This window comes from Nelumbo nucifera, chromosome 1 (genome assembly GCF_055504915.1).
Source record: "Nelumbo nucifera cultivar China Antique chromosome 1, China Antique-T2T, whole genome shotgun sequence".
NCBI lineage: Eukaryota > Viridiplantae > Streptophyta > Magnoliopsida > Proteales > Nelumbonaceae > Nelumbo > Nelumbo nucifera.
The window spans coordinates 29,343,676-29,367,922 of record NC_142649.1 but is presented as its reverse complement, the minus strand read 5'-3'; the positions used below and the strand labels follow the sequence as shown (position 1 = coordinate 29,367,922).

Here is a 24,247-nt window from a genome sequence, read left to right as displayed (position 1 = left end):
TCTCCCATTCCAGGAAAGCTCTACTAGCAAACCCCTCACCTCCTAAAAAGAAACAACCTAACAATTTACCAAATAGAACCTCCTTATCAACTAATAAATCCAGTTCCACTCTCTTCCTCCAAAATCTCCGAAATCTCCCTGACAGCTTCTATTCCTTCCTCACCAACCAAACCAACCAAACCAAACTTATTTTCTCCTGAATCTACACTCTTACCAACAACTTAATTATTTTTAGCCACACCTTTTACCCCTTTTCTTTTGCAAACCCTCTTATATTTGTTACTAGGGCCTGTCCCTACAAGACCATCGTTAAGTCGAGGAAAGACCTTTGTTCCATGAATAATATGTGATTTATTCAAACTATTTGTCTTCTTCACAGTCACAGCATCAACACCAGAAACACCTGTCGATGTCTCATGCTTTCTTCGACCAAAATCAATACCAACCATTCCCACAATCACTTTAGTAATTGGTTCAGAGTCAAATTTTTCCCCCTGTATCAAAACTACCCTCTCCATTGAGCACTGCTACATCATCACCTCAACCTGGAGTATTCAAAACCACCTCCGGAGCAGCAATCTCAGCTATGCATGAGGTTATCTCCCCACAGATTTCCACCCCACTAAGATTGTTTACAATGTTAATATAAGCAAAGTGATCAACAGTCGTGCAAGAAATAAAAGTAGATAAACATGGTTCCTGTACCTTTTCAAGGCCAGTAGTCATAGGTGACACAACTTCTCTCACATTTTTTTTTGAGAACAGGTAAATAATATCATTAAAAGAAAGAAGGAAAACAAACATGTACAACAACATTGAACCCTGAGAGTACTTGGAAGGCCACAAGTGCCCCACAACTTGATCTAAACCCTCAGTCTCCTCCTAAACACCACCTTTCCCCCTTGAAAAATCGTGTTCACCCTTCATCTTCACCCCCCTCCTTACTACTAGCGTCTTCTTTCCGTTGTCAAACCTCAAATGACCCAAACCCAATTGATCTTCAAGCAATTCTCCTTAACTTCCCCACTCCCATCATTTGCAATCATCACCCTCCCTCTTAAAATCCAATCCTCTTCCTCCAATTACCCCTTTTTACCTCTTTAGATTCTCATTTATTGAAGCGATCCCCACTCAAACTCCTCGCCTCCCTAAACCTAATAACTTGATCCCCTTCTCTCATCAAAGCCTCGTTAGTCGTTAATAGACTCTTGGGCTTCTCTACTCTCTAGGCCACCCGTCTCCACGTGACTTTCTCCTAAATTTTCTACCCTCAATTCTCCTTCCAAGTTTACCTCTCTGCCCTTCAAAATTTTTAGACCTTTGTCTTCCACCTACAGACAATTGTTCATCTTCCAAACCTCCTCTGCACATCTTTCAAACACTCCCCACCATTCTCAGGCCACAAATTATCCACCCCTCCTTAACCACTTGCAGCATTTAATCTGACCTTGAGAAATGTCCCATTCTCTCCTTCCAAAATTACTCTAATATTCCCTTGAAAACCAAAGTCTCAAAAAACCTAGAATACAAGAAACATCTTCCACCTCCACGAGGATTCTCATCATATCCAATTTATCCCACATTACATTTCTATTGTCAAAGGCAAAGAATCTCCCACAGCAATCCCCAATCTCCTAAAAGGTCAGAATACTCAAAGTGTGTAAAGGAATGCCAACCACCCCTAACCAAATTGCACTTCATTTCGCCATTTCACAGATCACCCCTGCTACTGGGAACCAATGCCCTAGGCGAAGATGGAGTTCTCTTTGCTTCAACTTCTCAGCTTCCAGGACCCAATCCACCCCTCCCTTACGTGAAATATGAAAAGGAATAGACCACGATTAAGTCTTCTTACTCCAATCACCCTTTCCTTTCCCCATTCCATAGTTGCCCAAGGTTCAACCCTTATCTGCATCCAAATCACTTTCAATGAATCTTCTAACTAATCTCGCTTGAAGAACCTTCATCTTCCCCACCTTCCTAACTTCAACATGAACAACACTGGCAAACTTATAGAATATAGAACTGACATATCAGATTCAAAAACTGGTTTTCTTGAAGGATTTTCTTTTTTTTTAATTCTTGTCTCTCTTAATCAGGTAAGATCTAACCTTGCTCTTTTAATTCTTGCATTCGGATCTAGCCTCTACATTCTTTGTTAATTATTGGATTAATCTTTGATTAATTCTTTCCTTCAATGTTGATTCTTTTCATTCTTGCATGATTTCTTGCAACTTGCTATTCCTCTTGCATATTTCTTGTTTACCTAAAGAATCTTGTCTGGAGATTCTTCTTTCTCAAATTTTTTCCTTGCCCAGACCTATTTTCCTACAGTATCCCTTCATTCTTCCTTCCCTTTGATCCATAAGACTTGTCCTAAAGGAAGACAAAGGGGTTATTGCATCCCTATTCACCCAGTCCTAAATAGTTCTTAAAACCACCATAGACCTTTGTGAAATCTACCATATTTTCATAAGCAACAGAAACAGAAATTCTATTAATATTACAAGAAAGCAGTCAAACACAACAAAGATACTGGTAACAGGAGGAGACAAAAACGTCCAACTGAGACCTGGTTGCAGTCATTCATTATATACAAAAGGTCAAAACAATTACAAGGAACCCCATGGCATGGTATATGCCAAAGTAAAAGCCATTTCTCTAGTTAGAGCATCAGCCTTGCTAGGTATATAGGCCCCATATGGTTCTCCTCTATTATTTAGTGATGCTTATGTAAGCAGAAAATCATCTCTAGTGACAATTGACCTACCCTAGGCCCCATGTGATTCTTTCAAGTTGTGATAGTTATGAACACTTGTCTTAAGCTTTTGTTCCTTTTCAAATGGACATATACCAATGCTTCAATTGAATATGTGGTGATTATATTTTTTTGATGGATATATTTTTAAATGCATGTGTTTATGTTATATGTACATGTTGAAATAAATCTTCTTCCTTATAACTATTCAATAAAATTCAAGCATACAAGGCAATTGGTGAAGAACTCCAGCTTAGGTAAGTGGCATTTCAGTTCAGTTGTAACCACAAGACACCAAAACATTGTCCAACGAAAAACTGAACCTTTTTTAATTCTAGAAACATTACACATCATTGAAAGAAACATTCAATACAGAAAGTAGAATGTGTAAGGCACCTCTAGATGGCACATGGTTGACCAGCCTACTCTCTATCTTATTTATGAGCAACATGATTTACCATTTACAGTATGAAGAAAATGACAGTAGGACATAATACATATAATGAAAACATCAATTCTTCAGATGAAGCTAGACATGATGTTACACCTTAATCCATTATTCAGGATCAAATGAAATTTACCAAGAAAACCCAAGATCATATATACTTATCACTTTGTCAACTTGCAAACAGCTCAGGTTAAGCTGGAGAACATAGAAAGACAATTTAAATCCCTCACATAAATCTTGACCCAAGCAACCAAGGAGATGATAAAATTGACAATGTACAGTATTCTATTAGCATTATTACAATAATAACATTAAGTAGGAAGAGGTAAATACACTTCCTAGATGAATATTGGAAGTAAATGTTTAATATCTATGTTCAAATAAGGGTTGCAAAGAGATGAGATATGTCACCTGATGAGGATTTCTATCTATGATTGACTGCTCTTTGAATTTTAGCTTGCATGAATATTCACGATTCCCTTGTATGCACATTGTACCATAGTGATCACAATAAATTTTTCCCAATATAAGGTTGTAAATGGATGTTGTTACCTGATGGGACAGGATTCCCCTTTTCACATGGTACCTCATTAGGAATGAAATTCAATGATTTCAAAAGGACTAGTATTTATACCTTGCTCCACTGAAAAACTTCTCCATCATCAAACTCGAGAGTTATAATGCCAACAGGATCAAGCTGAATAGAACGACCCCAAAATTTGCTCTTGAGATTGCTGTCTCCCCAAAATTTCCAACCATTGCCCTCGCAATGGCATGCGATAATCATGGGATGATGACTTACCTGTGATAAAGGAAAATCAATTGTAACTATTTGATTTTAAGTAACATGAAACTTTATAAGGAAAACAAGTGTGGAAGAAAAGATTCTATCCTGAATACATTAAATTAAAGAAGAGACACTACTAAATCCTAGTGTTTTAAAAGTGCAAGGTGAAAAAAAATCAAGGGGCTTTTTGCACCCAAGGCACACACCTTTTTGAAGGCACAAAATTAAAAAAAAAATCAAAAGAATCAAAATAAAATTGAAAATAATACTAATTCAAAAAAAATACAAACTTAAGTTTTAAAAGAAACTAAATATTTTAGAACGCCCATTAGTTCAAATTAAAATACATAAATATAATATAAAAAACATATTCAAAGTGAAATGCAGAAATGAAATCAAACATGCAAAAATATTCAAGCAATCAACAATTCAAGAATGTGAAACTTCCAATCACTATATTTCTCTCCTAATTGCATTACTCCATGTGGTTAATGTGACGTTAAGCATCTTGAATTCCTATTTCAATGAGATCAGCCATCCACTCTATACCAAGCTCCTTGAGGCAAGCCCAGGAAAGTTCATGTCAAGGTCCCAAAATATATATAAAGAATGGTTTTGTGATTTTAGTTGCATTTAATTATACTTTAGGATTAGGAATCAAAGGTTTGATGAACTATATCTTGTATCAAGAATGGCAAGAGAAGAATACTAGAAAAAGGGGTGGTGTTCTGTTGGAGCATTAAACGAGTGAAGTGAGTGAGGTGTGATCGAAACCATATGGCTTGAACCACACCACACTCCATGAGGTTTTGTGCAACATGATGTGGTTGTGTTATCAGAAAAAAGGCTTTAACGAGTGTACATTATACTTTAAACCCCAAGTTACTAACTATCCACTAGCATGACCACACTCTGCAACTTGTCTCAAGTCAAGAGTTTTTCCTAGATTATTGTCTGTATAGGGGCTGGGCTGAATGGGCCCTAATCTTTCTTTAATTGCTTATATTTATTTGTAGTTGTCTCCTTTTGTTAATGGGCCTTAGGCCATGTTTGGGAGTGCTTAAGTTAAGAATAAGTGCTTATTCGAATAAGCACTTATTTGCATTTGGCACCCAACTTTTTCAAGTGCTTATCTTTTAAAATAAACACTTATTTTATATTGGGCGTTTGGTAGTCTTTTTTTCTAATAAGAACTTAAATAAGCATTTGTGACTATTTTGTCCTTCATTTTCTTTTAAATTTTCAAAATATACCCTTTGAAAACACTTTTATTAAATTACTTTTATAAAACCTTTTTTATAGGGACTTGTTTGGGCTTACCTCGAGGGGCTTGGTCGGTGTTTTGGGGGCAAAGCCCCAGGCCCAGTTGCTAAACACAGAATTGTAGATCCTCAGATCTCTCCCTCTCCCTTTGCTATCTTATCTGGAACCATCGGAACTGCAGAGGTCGGATGCTATAGGGGAATTGCAGTTACAGCCTTTCCCCCTCTTCCCTCTCCCTCTCATTCTCTTTTCCGGTGCCATAGGGGAGCCGCCAGAACTGCAGAGTTTCAAGATGAAGAAACAATGGCACCACTCAGATCCATTCCTTTCTTGGTTTTAGGTGGAACTCACACTCAGCTGATTGTCTCTATCGTCTACCTCTCCACTGATTTGTAAGACTCCTCCAGTTCGACTTTCACTTCCTCCTTGAGCCCAGGAAGGTCAGCTTTGAAGACATGGGATCTCCTTCTAATCAATGCAAGCATTGGCGAATGTTGTTGTCTCGATTGGGAATTGAGGTGTGGTAAGAGCAAAGGTGAAAGGAAAATCCCGAAAGGGATCCCAAATGTCTAGAGAGAATGAATCAAAAATGTTGCTTTGTCGACCACCAAAGATGCTTGGGATGATCAACATCTCTGCTCCTAGGTTTTCATTTGAAACAGATAAAGAAGTAAGAGAGAACTGAAACACTTGCTAGCTACGTGTGAAAGCTTATGAGTTTGAGAATGCTGGAATAATGAGGAACAAAGCCTCTAGATGAGACTGAGATGGAGGACCCAGAGATGGAGACGAAGAGGTTTTAGGGATGGTATTTTAGGAACAGAGGTCAAAGGGTATTTTACGAATTTTTGACAAATATATCAGTCATGTGATGTCACATGTAATGGAAAGTTAACGGATGCTAACGGTAAGGGTAGACTTGGCCAATTCAGAAACAGTAGGGGTAGCGTTAAACAATAGTCAAACAGTACGGGTATACTTGGTAAATTAGCTAAATCATAAGGAAAGTTTAAGAAATATAAGCAAAAAACAAAGTAACACTTGCTTAAGCATATGACATGGTTAATAGTGAAGAGAGTAAGTGGCAAGTACATTTGTAGGGACCACCTCCACCTATTGAGCATTTTGAACATGTAGGGATGAAATCGAAGGGAGTTGATGAGAAGAAGTTATATGTGATTATTGTATGAATCCTGTAGAGATGATGGGCTGAATGGGCCTTAGTTTCTTTCTTTTTATTTAGTTATGTTTATGTTTGATGTTGTTGAGTAGTGGCCCTTAGTTATGGGCCTACTTTCTACTTTTTTATTATTGTTTTAGTGTTGATCACCCTATTAAGGGTATCCATGTAATTGTACTCATTACAATTAAAGAATAAAAGATATCTTTGGGGGCTGGAGAGAGGACCAAAATACTCCCTTCCTTCTTTCGTTTTCTTCCATCTTCCTCTTCCATTACATCTATCTCTTCCAACTTTGCAATCTTCTTCTCTTCTCTTTTTTTTCTATTTTTTTATTTCAGATTATTGTAGGTGGGATCTACAACTTGGTATCAGAGCGACGGTCCTACACTCCTTTTTCTTCTCCTTAATCCCATACACAGGTTGTATGGAGAGTTGATTGGTTAATTGAGTAGCAGTTATTCAGCATAGTTAGAGGAGGTTTTTGGAGAAGATTGCAGTACTTGTTTGGGGCCCAAGGCAGGTTCTTGGAGAGTTTCCTGAAAACACTAGCTAACTGAAGAGTTTTTAGATTAAGGGATACAGAGGGAGTATAGAAGTGGCACTTGGGGCTAGAATAGAAGCACTTTGATTGTCTTTGAGATCTGATCGACCCAAGTTGGAAAGATTTCTGATGCGTCTGGTAGGATTGGCTAGACTTTCTCCCTTTCTCCTATTTTGTTGGGTCCACTGAAATTCCTAATTTGGTTGTTAGAAGAGCAGTTTTGGCCATAGAGCAGTAAATCTTGACTAGTAACACCCTATTTTGATTTTCGTTTTTCTCCGTTTGGCCAATAAGAAAACTTGAGGTGAGATGAAACACCCACAAATTCCGGGTTTGGTCCAAGAGGGTCTATGGAGAACTGTTGGGTGCAGCAACCTCAGTGGAGTTGGACGGAACCAATTTTTTGGCATGGTCTCAGTCCATAAAGATCCATATGGGGGTACATCATTGGGACTAAGTAACTTGCGGAGGATGACCCTACCTATGAGAGGTGGATGTATAAGAACTACACTGTAGTAATTCGGCAATAAGAAAACTCATGGCAAGATGTCTGATAGCATTAGGATCTAAGTCATTGGAGTTTGATCCTTATCCCAACAAAAACTTCGATGAGTTAGCGATGACAGAAAGAGGATGAGCCTAGTCGAGATTAACTGTGTCCTGGTTAGCAGATTCCCTATTTAAGATAATAGATGAATGAGGAAAAAAGATAGATTCTTGGAAACAGGTGGAAAAAGGTGCTACTGGCCCAAGTTAATGAAAACAGATGGGGAAGGTTCATCAAGGTAAGCCGATGGGAGGTTACAGAAAAAATGCGCAACATCTGCATTCCTGAAGAAGCAAACAAAAGCAGTTGGAAGTCTTTTCTTCAGGTTTTAACAAGTGCTTCACCCAGGAAGTTAAGCCAAAACTTTTCTGTCCTTTCACCAAAATCTTTTCCACAACTGGAGAAAAAAAGCAGAGTAATGGCGACGGGAGGTTCAGTTCATATTTCCGTTGTTCACCAAACCGGCCCCTTTGGCAGTTGGAAAACAGCCTTCGTGTGCACTAAACAAGAGGACTTGAGCTGGAAGGAAGTAGAGCTAGGGCTCACTGCAAACTTCCATGTCCTTGAGTTAGTAAGCCTAAAACCTGTTGATGCGAACAAAGCCATAGGTTTCGCCCCTTCAGACGAAGCAGTAAAGCCCTGGACGAAGCTGGAAGAAGTCTGCGTCTTTGGTAAATGGGTTTCAATTTCTCGTTTGTGGCCAATGGTGAATGCAGCTCCCTCTTATCTGAAGTTCAACAGTTGGATTATTGTTCGTGGTCTCCCTTTCCATTTGTGAACAGAGATGTTTGAGCTTATCGGAAGCTTGGGAGGTGTGCTTGTAGAAATTAATGCCAGAACGAAAAATTTATAGGAATTGAGTTTCGCTCGACTAAAAGTTAGGAATAGGGGGACTCACTTCATTCCTCGGTCTGTTCCTATCCTCAAAAGGAATGGCTGGTTTTTCTTGTCAATAGAGGTGGAGAAAACAACTGAGTCAGAGAAGATTTCCGAGTTACTCATTCGAACAGATCTAAGACACATAGAAAGGCATGAGAATCTGATGGGCCACAAGTCGAGTAGGTCAGGTTGCGTAAGGCCCAAGCTTCGAAAGAAATTCTTACCAAGAAGAGAAACTCTTCGAAGCCTAGAACATGCAAGCAAGTTGTAAGGCGCAAAGGGCATATTCATAGCAAAAAGGACACAAGTTAAAATTTAAATCCCCCGAGGATGGGATTGACCCAGCAAGCAATTCGAATGCAATAACCTTATGAAACCCGAACCCGACCCCACAAGGCAGCCTGACTAAGAGTTGGGCGTCATCAATAGCAAAGCCTAGGAACTCCCTTCACAGTTTACCCAGAAACTCCCCTCAGCTTGGCAGGAAAAGCAAGAGAGGTGAATCGGCCACCAACTACTGACTCAAGCACTCGACCGGACTCTACAGAGGGAGAGGAGGAGGAGGAAGAGGATTCAGACCTAAGCTCGTATGTCTCAGAGGAAGTTTCCGATGCACGGGAGGTAGCCTTCAGAAGATCAAGATTGCTCTTTGAAGGGAGAGAAAACTGGGGAAGCATAGAAATACTTCAAGAAATGCAATTGGTGAATCCAAATTACGGAGCTGGCTCTGATCCGGGGCACATGAAAAAAAGAAGTGGTCCTTCCCCGGCCTCAGCTTGTCGTCCCAATCCAGGCTCTTCTCACTACCCTATTCCCAGTCTTGTTAATACTTCCTTTTCTCCTTCAAATGCCACTTCAGAAGATCAAGATTGCTCTTTGAAGGGAGAGAAAACTGGGGAAGCATAGAAATACTTCAAGAAATGCAATTGGTGAATCCAAATTACGGAGCTGGCTCTGATCCGGGGCACATGAAAAAAAGAAGTGGTCCTTCCCCGGCCTCAGCTTTTCGTCCCAATCCAGGCTCTTCTCACTACCCTATTCCCAGTCTTGTTAATACTTCCTTTTCTCCTTCAAATGCCACTTCTCTTGTATGCCCTGAAGCACCTTCTTTTTGCTGTATAGGTTCAAGTGATCGGCTATCCCAACCGAAAGCAAGTGTCCCAGGGTTCTTAAACAACCAAGGAGGAGATGACCCACATGGACCTACCTTCGAAAAAGAATTAGGATGACACCAAAGAGGCGAGGCATAATGATTTAGCTAGAAGTTTGGGAATAGAGCACTCCAATAGAAACATGGAAGCCAGAGGGGAAGAGGAAGACCCAAAAAGAAATGGAATTATGGGAACTGGGATTAAGGCAGAGGTGGGAAAAAAGAAGGGAACAAACAGAGAACTAAGAAGGTTACAATGGGGACTGGTTGATCAAGTGGTGGAGACACACAAAGGCACATGGGGTAGAGCAAGTAAGGGAAAATGCTTGTCAGATTCCTAATGAAGATCCTAAGCTGGAATGTCAGGGGTTTGGGAGGGGATTTAAAAGGAAATCTGGTCAAAGAAACACTCAAGAGGGAAAATACAGACATCATTACTCAGGAAACAAAAAGAAGAATCAGTGGAAAGGAAGTTAGTTAAAGCCATCTAGGGAATTAAGGGAAGGAAGTGGGCAACTCTGCCAGCTACAGGGTCAGCGGGAGGGATCCTTGTAGCCTGGAGAGAAGAGGTGGTGTCAGGTATAGAAGTGGACATTGGAGAATTTTCTATTTCAGTGTTGTTTAAAATCATTTCAGATGGTTTCACTTGGATTTTGGCAGGGGCATATGGGCCCAACTCCCCTTCTGATAGATCAAGGTTTTGGGATGAACTAGTCTCTATGCATGAGGCTGATGATATAGCTTGGTGTGTAGGAGGTGAGTTCAATGCACCAGGTTCAGTCACGAGAGTTCCAATGGGAGGGATTTTTCTGGGTTTATTGCAAGACACTATCCACATGATTTTACTTTACATAATGGGAGATTCACTTGGAGTAATTTACAGGAAAACTCAATCAGATGTAGACTGGACAGGTTTCTATTATCTGCAGATTGGGAGGAGCATTTCCCAAATTTATTCCAGGAAATCAGAACCAGATGCACCTCAGATCACTGGCCAATTGCTCTACAAGTGTTAAGAAAAGGAAAACGCCCTTTCAGGCTGGAGAAAGTGTAGAATTTTCATAAGGACTTCAAGGGGAATATAGCCAAATGGTGAGAGGAGTGCAAGGTAGAAGGATGGGTTGGCTTTTGCTTTCTGCAAAAACTGAAATACTTAAAAAGGAAATTAAAGGTGTGGGGCAAAGAGGAATTTAAAGCTTTCTTTGAAGAAAAAGCTTCTTTAATTCAGGATTTGGAGGCACTAGATGCAAATGAGCAGAATGGAATTCTAGACAATGAAGGTAGAAGTCGGAGGGAGACCTTGAGGAATGATTGGGAAAAGATAATTAGGAGAGAGGAAGTCTATTGGAGGCAAAGGTCTAGAGTAAAATGGTTAAAAGAAGGAGATAGTAACAAAAGGTTCTTCCACAGTTTTGCTTCAGGAAGAATAAGGAAAAACTATATCTCTAAGTTAAAGGTGAATCAGAGAGAAGTGGAGGATCCAGTAGAGATTGCAGATAATTTGAGAAATTTCTTTAATGAGCTCTACACCAAATGACCAAAAGCACTAACAAGTTGTGTTTCTTGAATAGCTGGGACAGTTCTGTTCTAACTGAGGAGAAGCAGATGTGGACATGTGGTTGGAGAGAGAGTTTGATTAATATGAAGTCAAGGAAGCTGTCTTTAACACGGATGGTGATAGGGCCCCTGGACCAAAAGGATTCCCCCTTCTTTTTTACCAAATTTGTTGGGAAACAATAAAATCTGATTTGCTGGAAGTATTTACAAATTTCTTCAACTCAGCCACAGTAAACAAAGGTAACAACTCTACTTTCATTACCTTAATCCCAAAGAAGAAAGGGTCCTTGGAAGTCTTTACAAAATACTAGCCAAGGTTCTAGCAAGAAGGTTAAGGGAGGTGTTGGGGGACCTAATTTCCAGAAATCAGTATGCTTTTGTGAGAGGAAGGCAAATTATAGACAGCATTCTGGTGGCTAACGAATGCGTGGAAGAAAGAAGACATTCTGGTAAATCTGGAGTGATAGTCAAGCTGGACTTGGAGAAGGCATATGACAAAACTGACTGGGAGTGCCTTCTAAACATTATGGGACTAAGGAGATTTGGAGAAAGATGGGTGAGTTGAATGAAAGGGTGTATCAGTTTCACCTGGTTCTCGGTTTTGGTAAACGGAGAACCTAAAGGTTATTTTCAGGCCAGCCGGGGACTCAGACAAGGCTGCTCCCTATCCTCGCTCCTCCTTACACTGGTAGAAGATGTCCTAAGTTATTTTATTGAGAAGGCATCTAGTTACAACCTGTTGAGAGGATTTGAGGTTGGTAGAGAAGCTTTTCCTGTAAATCATTTGCAAACTTTTTGCAAATGATTTAATCTTATTCCTTGAAGCTGATTTGGAAAACATCAACACCTTAAAAGGAATAATTAATTGCTCCAAGATGGTGTTAGGGTTGCAAGTTAACTTTTCCTATAGTAGCATTGTGGGAATAAACACAAGTGACAGCCTGATGATTAGCCTTAAAGAAGCTTTAGGTTGCAAAGTGGAAGAGTTTCCTATATCTTATTTGGGAATGCTTCTAGGAGGAAATCCAAGAGCTTTATATTTTTGGGACCCAATAGTAGAAATGAATGTAGCTCTTCTGGAGAATGGTTATGGAGTTTTCCATTGGAATGTAGCCAGCACCCTTGGAAAGGTATCTCCTCTGTCTACAACACTTTTATTTCCTCTATTAGATATAAAGTAGGTAATCGGTAAAAAATTAAATTCTGGACTGACTTGTGGTGGGGGGACAACTCCTTAGCCAATTCCTATCCTCGATTATTTAACCTTTCACAAGCCCAAAATGCCACTGTTGCAACCTGTATCCAAGTATCCTCACTCACCCGACTGGAACCTAAGCTTTAGAAGGCCCTTAAGGGAGGTCTACTTGTCCCCCTCAAAATTGGACCAAAGAATCTAGAAACCTCACCCAGCTGGGAAGTTCTCAACCAAATCTTTTTCCAGGATTCTAACTTCAAAAGTCAGCAACTATAAGTTCCCTGCCAAACGGATTTGGATTTCCAACATTCCTTCTAGAGTTTCCTCCTTGGTGTGGAAGGTTTGTCTGAAAAAAAAAAAAAAAAGAATTAACACTTGTGACTTGTTACAGCAGAAAAACAAAGGCGGATGGTACATCTCCCCCCACACTTGTATAATGTGCCTCAAGAATGGTGAGATGGCTGAACATCTTCTACATTGCACAGAAACAAGGAAAATTTGGTGCTTCTTCCTAAACCTAGTATGATACAGCTGGGTCTTTCCTGAACATATTGAAGACCTCTTTTGGCAATGGCAAGGAAGAGGTCTTGGAAAAAGGGGAATAGTGTATTAGCGCACTGTGGTTCAAGCAGTTGTGGGGGATTTGGGAGGAGAGAAATAACCAAATCTTCAACAATAAAGCAAAAACTTTGGGTGATTTATTATCTCATATCTTTCATTTGTGTAACATTTGGGCGCTGAACTCAGAGGAGTTCAAAGGTGTTTCCTTGAGTGACCTTCAAAGAAGCACAACAGAGATCTTGCATTCTACTCCAGCTTCTTTAAAAGCAACAAGCATCCCCCAGCCAAGAGTAGAAGAGGAGGTGACTCTGAACTTTGATGGAAGTGCTCTTGGGAGCCCTGGTTTAGCTAGGATTGGGGGCGTGTTTAAGGGAAGGGAAGGGATGGGAATTTACTGTGGGTTTACAGTAAGCCAATCGGGATGGCAGACTCTACAAAGGCTGAAGTGTTAGCAGTGCTAACTGGTCTCTGGATTGCAAGAAACCTTGGATTGTATTCCCTTGTCATCAAAGGAGATTCGAGAAACACCATTGGATGGATTGGAGAGAACGGAAGACCATGGAGGCTCACTCATTACTTGGACGAAGCTAGGGATCTTCGAGAAACCTTAAATGCTAATCTGGTCTGGATTCCCAGAGAGCTAAACTCAGTAGCAGACTGGTTGGCTAAATCGGGTGCCAATAGAGACTTTTTACATAGTGAGAGAAATGCCTTTGTAATCTGTGTATGCTTCCTGTTGTACATCCTTCCATGTACCATTTTCTAGTTTAATGAAATTTTTTTATCCTTCATCTCAAAAAAAACTACACTGTAGTAGGGCTGGTTAGTGAATTCCACGCAACCTCATATCAGTCAGCATTACTTGCAGATGGGAATTGCAAAAGAGGTATGGGGCAGTGCTATAGAGACCTATTCCTAGAAGTTGAAAGTTGTCAGGGCCTACAAACTGATGAGTGATGTGAACAATTTAAGACAAGGGGAGAAACCTTTGGTTGTTTATTTCTCAATGCTGAAATTTCTTTGGCAGGAGATTGACTTGATGTCGAGAGACTGATATGTAGTGGATGTGAACATAATCAACCTTTGGTTGTTTATTTCTCTACAAACTGTTGTGTTGAGGTGTACTAAAGATGTCGAGACTCATATATAGTGGAGCGAAATCGGGTCTTCGAGTTCCTCACTGAACTCGATCCCGAGTATGATATTGTCTATGCAAATATAACTGCCACATAGGTCTCCAATTTTTCTTATTATCACCTCCTTCCACAAGTGCAATGGCAGCCCAAACACTAAATTTCATTTTCCAGACCATGGTTAATAATATGATCCCAGCATCGAGTTTTTTTTTCATTACTTGTTCTCTAAGACAGAATTTCTTCCCATGTTAGAAAATTAATAGGTTTTTAGCAAATTAGGAATAACTAAGAATATAAAGCAAGTTGAGACCTACATAATGCAATGTGGAAATATTTTTAAGAGGTTTCTAGCCGTGAAGATGCAACCTTCTCTGAAAAAAAACGGAGACCTTTATCTGGAAAATCAGCCTCATATGTCTCTCCCAATAGTGGATTGAAGGGTTTGCAATTTCTTCCTTCTGTAGATGCATATCCTGACACAGCAAATGCCGCTACATTTAGAATCCTCATAAGGCTATTACCCTACAAGTTTCACCAATAAAGAAAGTGAATTAGAAGTGGGGGAAATGATTAAAAGGATCTGAAAAGAAAAAAAAAAAAAAAAACTGCAATTATATTGTATTCTTGAATGAATATTGAACAGTATGCCATATCAAAGCTAGAAATTGAGCCGCCATATTGTATTATCAATTTTGGACCACTTTAGAGATCTGGCATGTTGATAGTTGATATGTAATTTGTTTTAAAGTTTTGTTCTATTTATCTATTTCTTGTTGGGTGCCTTTTAATCACCCTTCACTGATATTGTACTTGTTTTCTGTATCTTAATCTTAATAAATTGAGTTCGACTATGACATCGGAAAAACATGTAACCAATGAACCTGTAAAATAAAGGTAGTAACCAATTAGGCAGTATTTATCAAATTCACAGGGTGGTTTGATTGGTCAAAGCTCTTCTGGTATCATGTCTTTCCACAAGAATAGTTCCTAATAATTTGTTTTTTATTTTACTAACAAAAAACTTGAGTGCAAAGTATAAATGTTTAAGGAGTTGAATCATTCAGATTCAAACATCTAAAAGATAAAAATATAAAATGTTTCTAACAAAATTGGCTCTCTCAGTACATAGATCCCTCCATTCAAATGGATAAATGGAATGAAGGATTGTCTTTTTACACTCTAGTCAAGATCCTTGTGTGTCTTAATATTGTTTTTTAATATGTCATTTTGATAATTCCACACAGCTGGTGAATTATCTAGTCATTTTTTGGTAGGTTAAGGAATAAAAACATCCAGAAAAAGCAGTCAAGTTAGAAAAAAAAATAATATAGAAAAGTCAATGCAAGAAACAAGACACACACACACACATGCACACAAACAAAAAACAAAAAACAGAAACAAAAACAAAACTGAGTCCTTTCACTTATCAACTCCCATCAAACCATCATTCCCTGTCAGCATCTCCCCATGGAATCTTTTTTTTTCCTTTTTCTGTTAAGGTACAAAGAAATTTCATTAAAAGAGAGAGAGATTCCTTCAAACCACAGAAGTACAAAGATAGAGGGGCTGATTCACAACAGTCATCATAAAGCAGGCTCCCCCATTGATTACAAAATGATCTGTTAGTGGTGTTAGTGAAGGGGTATTTCAGTCTTTGTACTTGTTGAGAATGCTGATGTGTATTGTTATGTTAGTTCGAGTGCCTCTTACTTAAAGAAGGGCACTCAAGTCTTTTTCAATAAGTCAATAATATAATAATAGGTCTGGCCGAATCAAGGGATTAACTTTTTTCCCTAATTCGAACCAGCCTTTCTCTCTTTTCTCTCTTCTCTCTTTTCTTCTTTCCTCTCCTACTTCTTGCTGTCTACTTTACTCTACAGTCAACGAACAAGACAGAATTCTATGGCAGGTCAAACTTCAACATGGTATCAGAGCTAGGTTCACCAAATCAGACTTGCTAGAATTCTGCCTTCTGCGCATTCGAATTAGGGTTTCACTTGGGGTTCTCAGTTGTGAGTTGGAGACTGGGAAAAGGGCTGAAAAGGAGTGATCGCCCTCTTCCCTAGGAGGTCTCTATGCCTCCGATTGTGTCGTTGGTGATTGGTTGCTGTGGTTTCTAAGCCCTAGTTAGGGCTGGTACGTGTGGTGCAGTGGTGTCTCAGCCCTTCGTATGGTTGGCCTTCAGGCGATGAGGTAAAGTTTTTTTTTATATATTTTTTTTTGTTATGGAATACATGAGAGGTGTAGTACAGTTCGCATGATGGGTTCTCAGATTGCAGTATGCTAGGGTTTATTCTGGTTTGTGTGTGATTCAAATGGCAATAGTGTCTACTTAATGGTGAAGCTTCCTATAGTTGTGGATTAATGTTGGTGGTGTTACAAGTGTGGTTTTCAGCTTTTGATATCGCTGAAATCAGTGTGTAGACCTCGGTGAGTAGGGGTTGTGGTGTTGTAGTTTTCAACATTTAATACTGCTGAAATCAGTGTACAGACTTCGGTGAGTAGGGTTTGTGGTGTTGCAGTTCTCAGCTGTTGAAATCAGTGTGCAGATTTCGATGAAGTGTCTGTGTGTAGTGTGCAGTGTGTAGTGCTCCTAATTCAGTGCTCAGAATTAAGGGAGTTCGGCAATGGCAGATAACAGTGATAGTAAACCTAGTGTCATGATATCTACTGACTACCTGAATGTCCAAATGACCTCCATTAAACTGAATGGAGAGAATTATGTCTCTTGGGCCAAGTCTGTAGAGGTTTTTCTGAAGGCGAAGAAGAAAGTGAAGCATATAAGAGAGGAGAAACCCCCCGCTAATTCTCAGGAGTATGAAGACTGGGAACAGGAAGATGCACAGATCATTACATGGTTGTGGAACAGTATGGAACCCAAAATCAGTGTGAACTTCATGTTTCTTGACACAGCCAAAGAGGTGTGGGATCATGCCAAGAAACTGTATTCAGGTCAGGATAATACCACTAGGGTATATCAACTGTATCAGGAATACTTCAATCTGCAACAGGGAAATCAGAGCCTTGAGGAGTACTATGCCAATGTGAGGAATATCCGTAATGAGTTAAATGTCTATCATCCTCTCACTTCAGATGTCAAAGTTCAACAGCAACAGCGAGAGCAGCTTGATGTAACACGGTTTCTGGTGGGGCTGAAGTCTGAGTATGAACCAGTACGAGCCCAGATACTAGGGGGATCTGCTCTTCCATCTTTAGAGGAGGTGTTTGCTCGTCTTCGGAGGGCTTCCATTGGATCTATGGACTCTAATGTCTCCGATAAATCAGCATTTGCAGTGTCAAGAGGCCGAGGTGGCAGAAGTGGGACTCGAGGAACCCAGCCTGGCAGGAGTGGTAGTGGTGGATCTACACATATCCGTGGTGGTGGTCGTACTGGAGGCAGAGATTCAGGGGGAGCTCGTGGTAGAGGACGTGGCTCGGGTCCACGGAAGTGTACTCACTGTGGTTTGGATGGACATACCATTAACTACTGCTATGACTTACATGGTCCTCCCTCGACGTGGGCCAACCATGCCATGACTAGTGACACCAGTTTCAGCCCTACACAGGAGAAACGGTCAGCTGACCCGATGCCTTCTACTCCCTCAGATGGTCCAGGCAAGGAGATGGTGAGTGTTCCTCGTGATGAGTATGAGAGGTTTGTTCAATCCAAGTCGCAGCAGAACACAGCTTCCTTTGCACACTCAGGTATGGCTTGTTTGGCATCCACACCCAACCCCTGGATTATTGACTCTGGAGCCTCCGATCACATGACGGGAACTCCAGGTGTGTTTTCATCTCTCACTCATTGCTCAACATCACAATCTGTTACCCTTGCTAATGGCTCCACGTCATCTATCTGTGGTGTTGGTAATGTTGACCTAGACCCTGTATCCCTATCCTCTGTTTTATATGTACCTAAGCTTCCATTTAATCTTATGTCTGTTAGTAAGCTGACCAAGTCACTTAAGTGCTCCATCACTTTTTACCCTTCTATGTGTGTTTTTCAGGATCTCAAGACGGGGATGAAGATTGGTGGAGGGCATGAAGCCGGTGGACTGTATTATCTTGATGGTGGTGGACGAACGTCAACGGCTCTTCAGTCATCCATTTCTCCTCTCCAGTGGCACTGTAGATTTGGTCATCCTTCGCTGAAAGTGTTGCAGTCCTTAGTCCCTTCATTGAGTCAACTTTCTGTTTTAGATTGTGAGTCTTGTCAATTTGGGAAACACCATCGTGTTCCCTTTCGTTCTAGGGTCGATAACCGTGTGTCGAGTCTTTTTTCTTTAATTCATTCAAATGTTTGGGGTCCTTATAAAGTGATGTCATATAATGGATACCGATATTTTGTTATTTTTGTTGATGACTGTTCAAGAATGACGTGGCTCTATTTAATGAAAGAAAGAAGTGAATTATTTTCCATCTTCCAGAAATTTTATGCTGAGATCCGCAATCAATTTGGTGTTCACATCAAAATTTTCCGTTCTGATAATGGTCGTGAATACTTGTCTTCATCTTTTCGAGAATACTTGGACCAACATGGCATTATACACCAAACTTCATGTACCTATACTCCGCAACAAAATGGGGTTGCTGAGAGAAAGAACCGCCATCTTGTAGAAACGGCACGCTCCCTCATGCACCACATGAATGTTCCCAAAACTTTTTGGAGCGATGCAATGCTCACCTCTTGTTTCTTAATTAATCGGATGCCCACGTCTATCCTTGATGGTCGTTCTCCTTTTAGTGTCTTATTCCCCAACATGTCTCCGTTTCCGCTTTCTCCTCGGGTATTTGGGTGTGTCTGCTTCGTTCATAATCTGAGTCCCGGGACTGACAAGTTAGATGCACGTTCCATGAAGTGTATCTTCCTTGGTTATTCCCGAACTCAGAAAGGGTACAAGTGTTATCATCCTAGTTCTCGTCGTTCCTTGGTATGTGCTGATGTTACATTCTTTGAGTCTACTCCGTTCTTCGTGGGGTCCGGTGCTGCTGCTTCCCCCACATCACCACCTCCTCTTCCTCTTCCTGTGGCTGATCCACCTCCTTTGGTTCCAGTCATGCCTACGTCCTTGCCTCCGGTGCCACCATTGGTTGACCGTCCACCCATCCGTCACGTGTATACACATCGCCCACGTGTACCGGCTGCAGCTCCTCCAGCTTCATCACCGTCGACAGATCCAGCTCCAGCTTCGACACCAGCCTCCGACCTAGATCTTCCTATTGCCTTACGGAAAGGTAAGCGTACTTGCACCCTTCACCCTATTTCCAATTTTGTTTCACTTACCCACCTCTCCGCTTCCCATCGCCAGTTCATATCTTTGTTATCCTCCGTGGTTGTTCCTAAGGATGTCCAGGAAGCCCTTACCTCTCCAGAGTGGTGCCGTGCTATGGAAGAAGAGCTCTCTGCTTTGCATCATAATCACACTTGGGATCTCACCGCTCTTCCTCCTGGGAAGCAGGCTGTCGGTTGTAAGTGGGTGTATAGTGTTAAGTACTTGCCAGATGGTCGTGTTGAGCGCCTGAAGGCGCGGCTGGTTGCCAAAGGGTACTCCCAAACCTATGGCATTGACTACACGGAGACGTTCTCCCCGGTTGCTAAGATAGGGTCAGTTCGTGTCGTCATCTCTCTTGCAGCTATGTCTGGTTGGCCTCTCCATCAGCTCGATATCAAAAATGCCTTTTTGCATGGGGATTTGCTCGAGGAGGTCTACATGGAGCAACCACCTGGGTGTGTTGCTCAGGGGGAGGATGGTAAGGTATGTAGACTTAAGAAGGCTATTTATGGACTTAAACAGTCCCCTCGAGCATGGTTTGGTAGGTTCAGTGAGGTGGTCAAGAAGTTTGGTCTGAAACAGTGCCAAGTTGATCACTCTGTCTTCAGTCTTGACTCTTCGGCAGGTAAAATAATATTGGTGGTGTATGTGGATGATATCGTTGTGACTGGGAATGATAAAATGGGCATTGACAGATTGAAGGCATTCCTACAGGAACACTTTCAGACAAAGGACCTTGGCAAGTTGAAATACTTTTTGGGCATAGAGGTAGCAAGATCTAAGCATGGCATTAATTTGTGCCAGAGGAAATATGTGCTTGATTTACTGGAAGAAACAGGATTGTTGGGTACTAAACCGGCTGAGACACCTATGGAAACAAATACGAGGCTGAGCAGTGATATAGGTGAAGTGTTTGAAGAGCCTGGCAGATACCGACGACTTGTAGGCAAACTAAACTATCTAACCATTACTCGGCCAGATATTTCATTTGCGGTTAGTGTGGTGAGTCAGTTCATGCAGAAACCTTTGGTCCCACATTGGAATGCAGTGCTAAGGATTGTGAGGTATCTGAAAGGAGCTCCTGGTCGTGGTTTGCTGTACAGAAGTGGTGGAAAACTGGTAGTAGAAGGATACACCGATGCTGATTGGGCAGGTTCTATGTCTGATAGACGATCTACCACAGGCTATTGCACCTTTCTGGGGGGTAACCTGGTAACATGGAAAAGTAAGAAGCAAACAGTTGTGGCAAGAAGCAGTGCAGAAGCGGAATATAGGGCCATGGCACATACTGCTTGTGAACTAGTGTGGCTGAGGAACCTTCTACAGGAGATAGGATATGACATCAGTACTCCAATGAAGCTTTACTGTGACAATCAGGCAGCGGTTCATATCTCTTCCAATCCAGTGTTTCATGAAAGAACCAAGCACATCGAAGTTGACTGTCATTTTGTGAGAGAGAAGGTGCTGAATGGGGTGATAGAAACTGCATATGTTAGTACGGGAAACCAGTGGGCAGACTTGTTTACAAAAGGCTTGAGTCGGGGGAGAGTGGACTACATATGTAACAAGCTGGGATTATATGATATATACTCACCAGCTTGAGGGGGAGTGTTAGTGGTGTTAGTGAAGGGGTATTTCAGTCTTTGTACTTGTTGAGAATGCTGATGTGTACTGTTATGTTAGTTCGAGTGCCTCTTACTTAAAGAAGGGCACTCAAGTCTTTTTCAATAAGTCAATAATATAATAATAGGTCTGGCCGAATCAAGGGATTAACTTTTTTCCCTAATTCGAACCAGCCTTTCTCTCTTTTCTCTCTTCTCTCTTTTCTTTCCTCTCCTACTTCTTGCTGTCTACTTTACTCTACAGTCAACGAACAAGACAGAATTCTATGGCAGGTCAAACTTCAACATGATCAAACTTGAATCATGACCATGGAATCATTACCACACAACAACACAAAGTTGGCATCTCTTCCCAATCTCTTGCTATCCAGGGAATAAAGAATGACAACCTAATCTTTGGAATCAAATACAAAAAAAAAAAACAATGTTAATATGAAGTTGTCATAAACAAGGGGGCAACATCAGATAGTCAAGGTCATATACTCCTCTGAGAGACAAACTGTCACTCCCTCTGATTATCTTTCATTGCATATTTGAAACCTTAATTAGATTAAATATGACATTGCATAATTATCTTAAATTTAAAACATAACTTTTCATGGTCAACTAGTCAGCACAAAGGCACCAACTAGCTGCCACATTGCCTAAGGGCCAAAACAATTAATCATTATGATTCAGGTGGCACGGAACACAAGGTGACTAGCTGCTTTAAGTTACAAAACTAGTAAAGCAAAGTCTCACTGCTAGATTCCAGTCCTCTGATTAATGTGTCACTAACCAAAAGAGGTGGACTAGTGCCCTCTCAGCTATAACAAAGTAACAGATGTCAAACTTCAAAGATTATATGAGGTTAGATTGTTGTATAAAGCAAGAAAGAAAATTACAAATACACCAATTTTATCTTTTTGGTGTTTTTTGCATTGTGCCTATTGGAGTGTGCTTCTTACAGGGTTGGTTATGGGCCAATTGTAAATGAACTTCCATAGAGAGAAGCTACTATAGTCATGTAGCATGCAGGCACTAATGTAGCCAATTTGATATGGACTTAAGGCCCCAAGAGTGAGGCCCTCTATTGCAACATCACATTGACAATAGTGATAAAAATAAAATTATTAGTATAATTTATCATTTACACATAAAGAGAAAACAAGTCAGAATAAGGATAAAACAAATAGATGCTATCACAAACTTGATACACCCAATTCCAAAACAAGGACAACTATAATTGATAATAGAAACAAGTACAAAAACAGGTACAGGATGTTTCCTAATGATGTGAAAAACGATTACAAATATAGGCTAAAATTACATTGGAATCAATCCATAGTCAGAATTGAATGTGGTTACACCTCTTTGCCCTTGAATAACTATGATTACATTGTTAATCTGTTTGTTATTAACTTCAAAATATATGTTGATGTTGATGGAAATATTGGTTTTCCAAATATAGGAAACATGTCTAAAATGTTGAAAATTCCATATGGAAATGTGTAAAAATTATTGACATGGTAGAAACATTGTGAAATATGTGGAAATATACAATAAATCATAGTTGTCAAGGCAATTGCCTAGATGAAAAGGTGCCCATAGAAGGTGGCTAATCGCCTATGAATTTTGTTCATGGCCCTATGAAATACTTGTATGTTCTTTATTTTTTGAGATTATAATAATAAAACCATTATTAAACTAAATTATTCATGTTGTGGGTTTATATACTAGTTTCTTTTATTTTTTTCCTATTTGTTAGGATTCAATTAACACACATGTTGGTGTATACTGTATTAAAACTCAAAGACTTCAAAACCTGAACCAATAAGCAAGGCAGAACTTAAAGTTCTGTCCAATCAACAGATTCTTCTTTTCTTCTTTTCCTAGGACAAAAATAGGGGATGGGGACTGGTAGTTGACTCATCATCTGCAGTTCATTCACCTATCCTTGATTAGCATGCCCCTATAGTAGATTGGGTGAAATTAAACTTAGATGGCTGTAGCCTTGGGAACCCAGGTGGAGAGTGGATATTTATAAACCATGAAGACATTATGAGCATCTATTGAGGACCTACAAGTCAAGGAAAGTCAGTGAAAGCAGAGCTGATAGCTTTAATGCATGGCTTAAGATACAGCAGGTCCCTCGGCATCACAAACCTCCATTTGGAAGGTGATTCAAAGACTGTCTAAAGTTGGCTGTAAACTAATAGGCTCAGCTCATGGTGGTTCAGACAAATGGTGAGGGGAATCAGGCAGCTTTCTAGAGATTTAAACACAAGATTTACATGGATTCAAAGATCAGCAAATGGACTGGCTGATGCTCTAGCCAGACAAGGGGTAAATAGGGAGAAAATGTTTTAGGGAACAATGTAAAAGCATTTTCATAGTCTAGCTAGTGCTGGTAGCTGGGTTACTCATCTGTTGTACCTATCAAAAATATAGGGGTCAGACCCTATTAATTTATGAATTTTCTTTTCTTTCTTTTACCTCTCATGAATATGTTGATTGTCTATGTTTTAATATTAAGTTCATACTTTTTTATGAAGATTATAGATAATTATTGATGAAAGATGGTTGCTGGTTGCTATGGAACCTAGAGAATAACAATAGTATTCATGGTTTTTACTCTAATAAATTCTTTGCTTTACCTTCTCTCAAAAAGATGAAAAAAAAAAAAGATTCATGATTTTTATTGAAAAAAAAAATCCATCACCTAGGCAACACCTAAGTGCCTGCCTAGGCAACTATGTGACAAGGCGCACCCTGTCACCCAGCCTCACCTTGGCACCCTGCGAAACTATGAATAATATTTTATGAAATGATAGAAGCATAAGTACACCCTTTTAGATTATTATCCTGTTAAAAATCATAAAACAAAGCCAAGAAAGACTAACAGACAAATTAACATGCTATGAAATTCTCTTATAAACTTTAAGAGTTAAAACTACATAATAAAGATCGAGCAAAATAAACTAACAGAAAATGCAAACAATTCTCTAATAGCTAAACCAAATAACCTATTATACAAACAAAAACGAAGATTTAACATTGATCTCAAAGAGAATTTTGGGCTGGTTCGAAAAGGTCATCATCTCCATTAAATGGTCAATAATACTGCTAATCCACATATCTGCAATAATACTGGATCAAAACAGTCATCATGTCAATCTAATGTACTCAAGGGGAATATGTCAATTCCAGTAATATTTTGTGTCAGCACACATGGAAATGGAAATGTCATAGAAATATTAGGAAATATTTTGACATTTTAAATCATAATATAAAACAATAGCTGGTTACTGGTTATTGGTGTTGCTGACTAGAATTTTATTTGGAAACAAGGCAAAGCATTCATTTAT

At 40.0% G+C, this 24,247-nt stretch overlaps 1 protein-coding gene across 5 annotated transcripts in view; it reads right to left on the bottom strand.

Moving 5' to 3' along the window:
* Positions 1 to 24,247, bottom strand: part of LOC104589943 (oxysterol-binding protein-related protein 1C-like) — a 63,360-nt gene that overhangs the window by 12,289 nt on the left and 26,824 nt on the right. For 3 of the 5 annotated variants that reach the window (XM_010248421.3, XM_010248423.3, XM_088896282.1), the window contains exons 5-7: positions 14,372 to 14,527; positions 3,841 to 4,008; positions 3,618 to 3,758 (exon numbers count right to left, since the gene is read on the bottom strand). In XM_010248421.3, coding sequence (XP_010246723.1) covers positions 3,618 to 3,758; positions 3,841 to 4,008; positions 14,372 to 14,527 — 465 coding nt within the window. The remainder of the gene's footprint in view (positions 1 to 3,617; positions 3,759 to 3,840; positions 4,009 to 14,371; positions 14,528 to 24,247) is intronic. The other 2 variants (XM_010248422.3, XM_088896283.1) reach the window with 1 other exon arrangement.